The sequence below is a fragment of the Quercus robur genome, chromosome 6 (assembly GCF_932294415.1).
Source record: "Quercus robur chromosome 6, dhQueRobu3.1, whole genome shotgun sequence".
Classification (NCBI taxonomy): Eukaryota; Viridiplantae; Streptophyta; class Magnoliopsida; order Fagales; family Fagaceae; genus Quercus; species Quercus robur.
Genome location: NC_065539.1, coordinates 28135124 through 28147516, shown reverse-complemented (window position 1 = coordinate 28147516; position 12393 = coordinate 28135124). Strand labels below are relative to the sequence as shown.

Genomic DNA, 12393 nt, shown 5'->3' with positions numbered 1-12393 from the left:
CTCTTGCTTTTCTCTCTCAAGATTTTTGGTTGGCTGTTTGGGGTGGCTTCAAATCAGCCTTGGTTGTTTCGGGTTTCAAGTTGTGGGTTGTTAATGGGTCATGGGGTGGTGGTGTGGGTCGTGGTAGTGTGGGTTATAAGGTGATGGCATGGGTCATGGTGGCATGGGTTGTGGGATGTGTGGGTTTTGGTTTTGATAGGTCATGCAGTGGTGGAGTCCCGTATTTGTGGTGGTGGATTATGGTGGCGGGCTAGTTTAGTGTTGTGGTGGTTGCTAGGTTGGGATTGGTGGTGGGTTTCGATGGTTGCTTGGTTGGTTTCAGCAGTGTCTGTATTGGCTTTAGTGGTGGTGGGTTCATTGGTTGCTGGGTTGGTATATGTGGTGGGTTTCATGGGTGGTCAGTGGTGTTTCGATGGTTGCTTGGTTGTTTCAGGTGGTGGGCTTTGGTGACGAGTTTCGGTGGTGATTGATGGCTGTGTGGCGATGGAGGAAGAGAGAGAGAGAGAGAGAGAGAAATTTATATATAAATATATTGATAATCATTTTTTTATATTATTTAATGGTGTAGTTTAAATTATTTTAAAGAGTTATATGTAAAAATATAAGTTGAGATGTTAGGTAAGTTGTAAAATAGAATGGTAAAATAGATAAAATAAATGTTGAGAATGTAAAAAATAGATTTTTTTTACATTCCGGAATATGAATGCTCTTATTCACTTTGTTAGAGCATTTGCAGCAGTAGAGCTAAAAAGCTATAATGCTATTTTAGCTCTACCAATATAGCAAAAAGATCTTGCAGCAGTAGAGCCATATCTATAAAATTTAGCTTATTTGCTACAATGCACATCTATAGATAGATGTGCACTGTAGCACTCATCTAAAAAAAAAAAAAATTTTAATCGCACTACCGATTAAAATAATAAAACTCAACTTATTTCTTTCATTCTTTTCTTCCATTTCTTCACTGCACTCTTTTCTTCCATTTCTTCACCGCACATCAGAGCAAGCACTTCAATCAAGCACTCATCTCTCTCACTCCGATCAAGCACTCATCACCGTCGCCGTCCCAACCCCAGCCCACGTCGTCCGTCGCCGTCCCAGCCCAACCCACGCCGTCGCAAGCTCTCATCTCTCTCACTCATCAAGCTCTCCACGTCGTCGTCGTCCCAGCGCAGCCCACGCCGTCCGTTGCCGTTGCAAGCTCTTATCTCTCTCACTCATCAAGCTCTCGTCTCCGGTTTGTCTCCGGTTGGTGATTTGGTTTGGTCTGGATTGAGGATTTGGGTTTTTTTTTTTTTTTCTTTGCTGTGGACTGCTGCTAGTGGTGGTGGTGGAGGATGTTTGTGCTGTGTGGTGGTGGTGGTGGTGGTGGTGATATATTATTTTATTGGAGTAGAAATATTATTATTTTATTGTAGTAGAAATATTATTTTATTGTGTTGAAAGCTAAAATAGATCCACTACTGTAGTATGTGTGAAGGTAAAATAAATAAAGTAACTTTTGGTGGAGCTAAATTGCTAAAAATTTAACTCCACTGCTGTGGATGCTCTTATAAAAGCATCCTCGGTGGGTAGCTAAAGAGAAAATAGTACTAGGAAAAATTTGAGATATTAATAAATAAAGAGGGCGTTAAAATGTGAGGTGAGCATGTGTGGATTTAATTTTCCACAGCAAGGGAATGTTAGCAAGTGCAATGTGGTTTGCACGTGGTGTGTCACAGAGGCAAAAAAGCTAGCTAGCTTGTCTGAGTAAGGACATGCTCTTGGTTTTTTTTTTTTTTTTTTTTTTTTTTTTTTTTTTTTTTTACAAGACAAAAATTTTACTCTAACTTAATTTATGTGTAAATGTGTGTGAATCTCCTTCCTAAAAACTTGAACCCCAACCCTTACCCTCCACACTTCACAAGTACAAGAGTGGCCATTGCGCTAAGAGTGCGCAATGGTAAGGACATGCTCTTATTAATATAATATTATTAAAATTAAAAAAAATGATAATTTAATCATCCAAATGTAAAGATTCAAACTCTAAATATCCTCATAAAAATACAACTAAAAAGTATTGGTTCATCAACAAAGCTCCTTACAAAGTTTTTTTTAACTTCAATAATAATACTTGTTTGAACTAAAGTTTTTAAAGGATATTGCTGACTTCATAGCATAACCCAATGCATATTGTATTTTCTTTTACCAGTAGTAACATCCAATAAATTATTTTTGTTGTTAGGAAATAGATCCCTAAAATTGTGGATGGAGCAATCCCTGCAAAGGATGGTCATTCTAGAGTAGGGGTTGTGATTTGGTATTGAGAAAGTCAGATTGTTGTAGCTGTTAGCATGCCCTTACCTGGGAAGTATGTTGTGGAGGAAACATAGGCCATGGCTATGGAAAAAGGTGTTATTCTAGCCATTGAACTAGGCTTGGAAAATGTTATTTTGGAAGGAGACTCTATGCAGATTCTCCAGGCAATTAAAGATAAAGATTGTACGGGAATGGTGGGACATATCATCTTTGGTATTGATAAGGATATTTTTGACATAAATATTTTTTTCTTAAACTCTTCAACCTGTCAGGATGAAAACACCTCACCTAATAATTCGTCAAGACAGATGTCCTACTCCACCTCCATGAAGACCCAACGATGCAGTCGTCGGTGCAGTTTTGTTCTGCCCTCCCACCAAAAACGATGCAGTCGTCTTAGGTCAACCATTTGTTGGAAAAATACATTTTTTATCTCGTACAAAAACATGAACGGAATATAAACGGATCTACTTCATTCATATGAGGTAACATTCAATATCTGAGTTTTAAAAACAAAGAACAAGAAGTCATATCTTGATGTAGTGAAATTCAAAACAAAATGAAGATTAAACTTGGGAAGACTTTCAATCTTCACTCCAATTCCACAATGTGCCCAAGATATGTGGTCTCTCAATCAGTTCTATATGTATTTGTTTAAGAGAATAACCAAGTGTCTTGAGAAAACTCTAAATATTTCTCTCTTTTAATCATACATATTTCATATCTGCACTTAGGCAGTTACTTTATTTAATAACTATTATTAAATAAATAAATGATTATCTAATTGGATTAACCTTTTGGGCTAGCCCAATTAGGCTTTAGTGTATGGCTTGAAGTGTGACCAAAGGGGACAAATAAAGCCTAGCTCCAATGGGCTTTGGACTTATCTGTCAACTCTTGACAAGCCTGAAGTTACCATTAATTATATTTAATACCACTATATAAATATAATTTCAATTTAGGCCTTATTAATAAATTATATCCCAAGACTTCATTAAACATTTAACCCCTTCATGAAAATATTCGTAGTAATACAAAGTCATAATGTGTAACTGTCACTTTAAAAATTACAACCTCTTGATCTTGAATACCCAGTTTAATTGTTTAAGTTATTCATATATATTTTATGAAATCTAATTTCATAAAATATAAATTTTAGTAACTCTTTACTAAAGTAGTTAGACCTAACACTCTGAATAACCAAACTCATCAAACTTATCTCAAGAGAATATTTTATATCTCTATAAAGAGACTATGAATTTCATCTTGAGAATATGTGTTACTTCAACATTATGTGTGGTTACCCAACATACTGAGATTTTGACCGTTTGTCTAGATCTTACTGCTGATATATTAAAACAACCTACATTTTATGATTGGGTTCACTATTCCCTCAGGATTAAGAGTTTAAGTAAATGAAAATCATGAGATTTATTATTCATTTGACAGTCGTTAATAAAATAATAAATCTCACAGCGGTCTAGTTCAATATGTCTTATACCCTTAAAACATATTAACATATCAACTAGAGGTCTTTACTTCCATGATCAAGAAAAATCATCTTAATTGACATGTTATAGTCTTCGCATATGAGATGCCCAATTTCATCACTGACTACGAACTAAGATTTTGAGTTTACAAAGAACTTGTGATTTATATCTTTTGTGACTAAATCACATAAATTACATACTATGCATCTCAAGGACTATATGATCATATCCAAATATTCATACTACCAGTATTTTAGATAATAATAAAAACAAGTTTATTACATAGAACATAATGTCATACATAGCATACAACAGGATTTTAAGGCACTAATCCTAACACCATTAGCCTCATAGAGATCCGTCGGGTACCTAGTAGTTGGTCCCAACGAGTGGCAGGCATATAAAAGCCGATGGATAGGTTTGAAGTTTAGAGCGATAGGGGAGATGATGCCTAAACCGACAGATGGATTTGCATGAACCCGATGGTTGAATATGTTGGGCCCCACAAACCTTTATGTGTTCTCCACTCATAAACCCCTACATGGAAACAACTTGCACACCATGCCCAAAGACCCTATTCCACATTCAAATCTTCCCAATATAGGAAGGAAAGCCCTAGAATCTCGGAGCCTTAACTCCAAAATCTTCTCCATTAGGAAAGATCCTGCATTCCAAGGAATCTCAATTAGCTTCACACCACTATATAAAGCATCTGACCTCCTCTCCCCCAAGGTACGTGGAATTTCCTAGCTCTCACACTTTGAAGTTCTCGGAGATTCTTCTATCACTAACTTAACCTTCGGAGGGTCTTTAACCGGCACCCTACCGGTACTCTTTGTAGGCTTTTCATATTCTTTGTTCTTCAGGTACCTCATTCAACGCATGTGTGGACGATCAACCCATAGACAATTTTTTGTGCATCATCAGGTATCATCCAAGAAATGTCCAGGTTTCAGATGGCAGAGGCTAGACACATAAATAGGAATGGAAACAAGATAGCCTACGGTCTTGCTCAACAAGCCAAGAGATCTGGGGAACAAAGGAGCTGGACTGTACAACGCCAGAGATAATTGCTGATCTTCTCTGTATAGATAGTTTCCGCTAAGAAAATATGTTTGGGTCTGTTTTTCTGCTTTGTCGTCGTTCTTGTTACCTTTTCCTGCTTTTTGTTCTGCCTGGTTGCTTTGCTCTGTATTGCCTGGACTATTTTATTGTTTTGAATGAAATGAATGTTTCAGTTTCAAAAAAATATATATATATTCTATCAAACTTAATTTGATGTTTGGCAGAACATATACAAATAGCTATATAATAAAATACTTAAATCTGACTCTGATATCCAGATTTAACAAGTTATACTTTGCTCAAAAAAAAAAAAAAAAAAAAAAAAAAACAATCTAACAAGTTATACATATAATAATAATTGTTTTTTAAAAGGGAAAGGTACGATAGCGTCCGACTTTTATTAGGCACAAGCCCATTGCTGTAGCTTGACCATCCTTTTTGGGCAAAAAATAAAAAATAAAATAAAATAAAAAGTTTTAAAACTACGAAAGCATCTTATTAGCTGCTTGCTTACTTTACAAAATTTCAATCACAACACAAGTCAAAAGACCAACTTATAGAATATGGAGAAATTTTTTACCTCAACCATTTTATTTTCATAAAATATAACACAATATGAAATTACATTTTAGGAAAATATCATTTCTCAAAATTGGCTGAAATGTCAATGATTGGAAATAATTATCTCTTTTAAATATTGGACATCAAATTTGTAGAAGAAAAACCATCCACAATTAAAATGGTAGGGTAGCCGGCAATGAGGATTGAGAGTTATATCCTTACGTGTGAGTATAAAATAAACTAGAGTTCTTGTTCATAGCTGTTAATTTATAAAATAAGGGTCAAGTTAATGTATGTTTTTATTTAGGGGTGTCAAATGGGTGGATTTGGGATGAGCATAATTAGGTTGAATATTGCAAAGGTAGACCAAGCTATTGGATATTGGAATATGCAATTTTCAACCCCATCCTTGCTGCCAAACCAGATTTAATGTGTGGGCGAGAAAAGTTTCTCTGTTCCTAGGTAAGAGGTCTCTGTTTCCTCTCTCCTTCGACTGTAGAAGTGACGTCCCTTCTTAGTAAGGCATTGTGTTCCCTGGGATAGCACAGCTATTCTGTAGGGCTTGTGGGGTTTTTTTTGTGGGGTTCGGGAAACACCAATACGAGGGATGGAGAGTATTACAAACCGATGGCGCAATTTGTCTCTTAATGACAGGGAAGGAGGAAAGTTAACGGTAAAGAAAGATCAAGCAACTAAGGAGTATCTTGTGGCAGCGAAATTCTTAACTCCACGAGTTCTAAACACGGAGGCGATTGCTAGGACATTCAGCCCTCTGTGGCGATCTCGAAGTGGTTTCCAAGTTAGAGAGTTAGGCGATCATACGAGGCTTTTTGTGTTTGACAATGCAGAAGAGATTGATAAAATCCTGGCTAGTGAACCGTGGAGCTTTGATAGACATTTGGTGGTCCTCCAAAGGGTAACTAACGTAGCACCAGTGAATGAAATGGTCTTCAAAACTGTATCACTTTGGGTCCAGGTTCACAATATCCCGGTTAGTTTTTGGAAAAGGGAGATAGCTGAAGAGTTGTGTGATGTCGTTGGAGTTGTTAACCGAGAGTCAAGGGCTGAAGAAGTGGACGGAGGAAGTTTCTTTCGAGTCCGAGTACAAGTGGATATCTCTGTTCCGTTGTGCAGGGGCAGGGTGCTTTCGATTGAAGATGAGGAAGAGCATTGGGTGTCTTTCAAATACGAAAGACTCCCCAATCTCTGTTACTGGTGTGGCTGCTTGGATCACACTGACAGAGACTACGAGAAATGGATCGAGAGTGATGGTTCATTAAGAAATAGTGATAAAGATTATGGCCCTTGGATTCGAGCTTCTCTAAACCAGGGGAGAAGGAAACCGGTAGTAGTGGTGCCTGGGTTCTATGAAGCTAGGAAGAAAGAGGTTCGGGGAAGGCCAGCAAGGCTGCCATGCAAGCAGCGCCGCCGTCTAAGGAGGTGAGGGTTGACGGCTTTCATGCAAATAAGGAAACAGAGGACGTTACGGATGGAATTGAAGAGCATTTAGGGGAATCATTGAATGGGTCCAAAAATGCTAAGGTGAAACCGCCAACTGTGTTTAATATGGATTTGAATGGAAATAATAGAGATATAATTGAGGAGCGGATTAGGGAGATAGATGAGGAATTAAATAAAATTGATTTCTCTGGGAGGAATTCAAGGGAGGCGGCTGCCAATCAATTGAATGTGGGAGTTGACCATGCTATTGATGAGAAGCTTCCTAACCGAACAAAGGAGACTGAATTGGGTTTGGAGGCAGGTGCAGCTCACGTGGTCCACTTAGGAGCTCGTCCTTTGGAAAATTTGGAGAATGTCCAGCCCGATACTCTTATCTCCAAAGTGAGTAAGGCTTGCATGGTGGGTAGTACTTCAAGGACATGGACTAGGAAAGTGAGGGTGGATCAGAGGGTCCCCGATGGCTGCCCAAAGGAAGTGATAAACTCTTCTAAACGTCCTATGATGGAGGTAGATGAGGATGAAAAAATTAAAAAGAGAAGGGTGAATGTTCAAACTTCTAAGGCAAATCCCTCATTGGTGGAGGCTGCAGCACAGCCCCGCCAGGAGCAATGAATCTCTTATGTTGGAATTGTCGGGGGCTTGGGAACCAACCGACAGAACAAGAGCTTGGAGACATGATCCGGGCACAAGATCCCTCAGTCGTATTCTTAGCCGAAACATGGCTGGATAAAGCAAGGCTAGAAGAAGTTAGGGTTAGATTAAACTTGGGTGGTATGATTGAAGTTAGTCGTGAAACGAGAGGGGGGGGGGGGGGCATTGTTATTTTTTGGAAGAAGGGGATTGATTTCTCACTTGATACATTCTCCCCAAACCATATAGATGGCATTGTGAATAAAGGCACGGAGGATGAATGGAGATTTACAGGTTTTTATGGAGAGGTAGAAACAGCAAATCATCACTTGTCTTGGTCATGCTTGCGGCGACTAAAAAATAGAAATGCTATTCCATGGCTATGTGCAGGTGATTTTAATGAGATTACGAGAAGCCATGAGAAATGGGGGGGCCGAATTAGACCTAGTAGACAAATGGAGGATTTTAGAGCGATGTTAGATGAATGTGGATTTCAAGACCTTGGTTTTGTGGGGGGGAAGTTCACATGGTGTAATGGGCATCCGGATGGCCATACAATATGGGAGAGGTTGGATAGGGCAGTTGCTACAATGGATTGGTTAGGAAAATTCCCGGCGACGAAGTTTATTCATTTGGAGTGTGGTTCCTCTGACCACAAACCAATTCTTATTTGTCTCAATGGAGTGCCTAAGTTCCGTAATAAACCATGGAGGTTTGAGCACATGTGGTTGGAGGAGGAGGGGTGTAGGGATACGGTGGAGGCGGCGTGGGGTTGTGATGTTCCTGGCCAAGCTATGGCTCGGGTTGAAGGCAAGATCACCCATTGCCAAGCAAAATTAAAATGGTGGAGTCGAATGTCTATAGGGAATATTACAAGATTGTTGAAGGAAAAAAAAGAATTGTTGAGGAAGGCAGAAGAGGCAGCCATAGCAGGGAGGTCGATGAACAGGGTGCTTAGGCTGAAAAAAGAAATTAATGATCTACTCTCTAAAGAAGAAAAAATGTGGAAACAACGATCCCGAGCTTTGTGGTTGCATGAAGGTGATAGTAATACTCGTTATTTCCATAGTAAAGTATCCCATAGGTTCAGGAGAAATAGAATTGAGCTGCTGGAAAATCATAGGGGGGATAAATGTGAGGATGAAAATGGGATTGCAAATATTTTGGTAGAATTTTACCAAAGTCTCTTTGCTTCTTCCTTACCAGATCAGATTAAGGAAGCCTTAGTAGCCACTCCTATGGTGGTATCAGAGGAGATGAATCAGGCACTAGTAGCACCTTTTGAAAGAGAGGAAGTGGAGTTGGCTCTGACGCAGATGGATCCCCTAAAAGCACTAGGACCGGATGGCATGCCACCCCTTTTTTTCCAGCACTTTTGGCCGGCCATTGGAGATGATGTGGTGGAGGCCGTACTCACTTGTCTCAATTCGGGCTCTATACCTTCCTCAATAAACCGAACCTTCATCACTCTCATTCCAAAGGTCAAAAGTCCGGTAAGAGTCTCTGACTACCGTCCAATTGCTCTATGCAACACTCTATATAAGCTTATTTCTAAGGTACTTGCAAATAGACTCAAGATTGTTTTACCATGTGTTATATCTGATACTCAAAGTGCTTTTCAATCTAGCAAAGCAATATCTGATAATATCCTGGTTGCCTTTGAGACACTGCACCATATGAAGAACCAAAAATCGAAGAAGGGGGGTTTTATGGCTCTGAAACTAGATATGAGCAAGGCGTATGATCGGGTGGAGTGGGTGTATCTGATAAAAATAATGGAGAAATTGGGTTTTTGTGAAAAGTGGGTGTCCCTTGTCTATGAATGTATTAGCACTGTTTCCTACTCTATCTTGGTAAATGGTGAACCGAGGGGTGATATTAGACCTTCACGAGGTCTAAGGCAGGGAGACCCTTTGTCCCCCTATTTGTTCTTAATATGTTCAGAAGGTTTGAATAGAATGCTTCAAAGGGCAGCAGCGGAGGATGGTATTAGGGGTTTCTCTTTATGCAAGAGGGGGCCAAAAATTTCTCATTTATTTTTTGCTGATGATAGCCTGTTATTTTGTAGAGCCTCTTTGGCAGATTTACAGGTTATTCAAAATATTCTATCATTGTATGAGAAAGCCTCAGGCCAAAAGTTAAACCGTGAGAAGACAACCATTTTCTTCAGCAAGGCAGTTCATGGTGACACAAAGAATCAACTCTCAAACTTTCTACAGGTACCTGAGGTTAAAGAATATGAAAAATATCTTGGTTTACCTGCGGTGGTGGGAAGAAACAAGACGGAAAGCCTTAATTATATAAAGGAGAGAGTTTGGAGCAAACTCCAAGGGTGGAAAGAGAAGCTTTTGTCCCAAGCGGGTAGAGAGATTTTGCTCAAAGCCGTGGTACAAGCAATTCCCACCTTTGCTATGAGCTGCTTCAAATTACCGGGAGGCCTTTGTGATGAAATTGAGGCGCTAATCAGGAAATTTTTTTGGGGACAAAAGGGCGAGCAAAGAAAAATCCATTGGAAAAAATAGGAGGTTCTTTGTAAGCCAAAGGCTGAAGGGGGGTTGGGTTTCAAGGATTTGGGAAAGTTTAATGATGCCTTGCTTGCAAAACAGGTGTGGAGACTGCTAAAGGATCATAACTCCCTATTCTTTCGTGTCTTCAAAGCAAAGTACTTTCCAAATGGTTCAATTTTTGAAGCCCATGCAGCTGGGGGGTCTTATGCCTGGCAGAGCATTCTCAAAGCCAGAAGGGTGATTTCGATGGGGATGCGATGGAGGATAGGGGATGGTAGAAGTATTAATGTTTATAATGATAGCTGGCTGCCTAGGAGGGGTTCGGCTAAAATTCTGTCTCCACAATCGGGTGGGCTGGTAGGTGCACGGGTTGCTGCCCTTATAAATCCTGATACAAGGACCTGGGATCAAAATGTGTTAAAGCAAAACTTCTTGAGCTTCGAGGTTAGCCGTATCCAAGCTATCCCACTGTGCTGGATGGACCAAGATGATTGCTTAATTTGGCCGGGGTGCAAGGATGGTAATTACTCGGTTAAATCAGGATATCAGCTCCTGTGTGAATCTGAAACTTTGGGTGCTGCATCAAGCTCGGATAGTTCGAAGCAAAATCTCTTCTGGAAGCGTGTATGGAAGTTACATAGTCCAAACAAAATTAAAATGTTCCTCTGGCGGGTGTGTTCAAATGCATTGCCAACCATGGAAAACTTGAAGCGGAGAAGGGTATTGGAAGATGCAAAATGCAAGGCATGTCTCGCGGCTGAGGAAGATACTCTCCACGCTATCTGGAGTTGCGAGAAGCTTCAACATATTTGGTTCCCCTGTTTCAGCTGGGTCCAAACAGAGCATCCGCAAATTCCAGAGGTACAAGAGCTTATTTCTTTGGTCGGACAATGGAGTGATAAGCTGGAACTTTTTGCGGTAGTGGCGTGGCTTATATGGAATCATAGGAACAGGTTGCGCTTGAATGAAAAGGGTTTAGCCTCGGACAGAATTCTACAAACGGTTATGGCATATCTTACGGAGTTTCAAGCAAAGCGTCCCAAGGCAGCCCCAAAACCAGCTAAGGGTCTTGTACGTTGGTGTCCGCCTATGGGTGAACGGTTCAAGACAAATTACGATGGGGCTATGTTCTCTGAATCGGGAGAGGCTGGTATAGGGGTGGTGGTTCGGAATGCAAAGGGTGAGGTAATCGCTGCTCTTGCCGAGAAGATTCTGTATCCGGGTTCGGTGGAAGTGCTGGAAGCTTTGGCTGCGAGAAGGGCTGCTAATTTCATTGTTGAGCTGGGCATTGCAGGTTCGGAATTTGAAGGAGACTCGGAAGTAATGTGCAGAGCTTTGAGGTCTACGGAGTCAGGCCAATCATCCATCGGCCAGATTGTAAAAGACATTATGTCTATTATTGGTTCACTTAGTTTTTTCTCTTTCTCTCATATTAAGCGGCAGGGCAATTGTGTCGCCCATGCTTTGGCTAGGAGAGCAATAGTTTTGTTTCCGTTACTAGTTTGGATGGAGCATGTTCCATCTGATATTGAACCTTTTGTTTTTTCAAATATTCCGGGGAGTTAATAAAAGGGCTCGGTTTTCATTCTCAAAAAAAAAAAAAAAAAAAAGGTTGAATATATAAAACTCATTTTCTCATTTATTGCCCATTTAACTAATTACTTCTAACCTAAACCCAATCTAACCCAATTATTATGGGTAAATCCAACCCACCCAATTACACAATAATCAAAATTACCAAAATGCCCCTAAAACTTGAAAATGACCAAAGTACTCTTAAAATCCTTTAAAATTACCAAAATACCCACTAAACCTAAAAAAATACCAAATATGATTAGAAACCAATAAAAATTAATAAAATAACCTCGAAACCTAAAAAATGACCGAAATACCTCTAAAATCTAAAAATTGACCAAGATATCCCATAAACCTAAAAAATGACCAAAGTATCCGAGAAAACTAAAAATTAACAAAATACACCCCCCCCCCCCTAAACCTTAAAAAATGACCGAAATACTCCCATAAACCCACAAAATGACCAAAATACCCCCTAAAACTAAGAAATTGACCAAAATACCCTCTAAACCTAATAAATGACCAAAATACCCGTCGAAACCTAAAAATGACCGAATTACCCCCCCCCCCCCCCCCCCCAAAAACATAAAAAAAAAAAGACTAAAATACTCTTGAAATCTAAAAATTGCCAAAATACCCCCTAAACCTAAAAAATGACCAAAAATACCCCCAAAACCTAAAAGTTTACCAAAATAGCCCCTAAACCTATAAATGACCAAAATACCCCCTAAACCTAGAAAATGACCGAAATGCCTCCTAAACTTAAAAAATGACTGAAATGCCCCCTAAACCTAACAAATGACCAA

At 39.6% G+C, this 12393-nt stretch overlaps 1 protein-coding gene across 1 annotated transcript; it reads left to right on the top strand.

Moving 5' to 3' along the window:
* Positions 1-7960: 7960 nt before the first annotated feature.
* LOC126690073 (uncharacterized) lies at positions 7961-11578 on the top strand. Its single transcript, XM_050385208.1, has 3 exons — positions 7961-9491; positions 9588-9724; positions 10112-11578. The coding sequence occupies exons 1-3, from the start codon at positions 7961-7963 to the stop codon at positions 11576-11578; spliced, it is 3135 nt and encodes a 1044-aa protein (XP_050241165.1).
* The last annotated feature ends 815 nt before the right edge of the window (positions 11579-12393 follow it).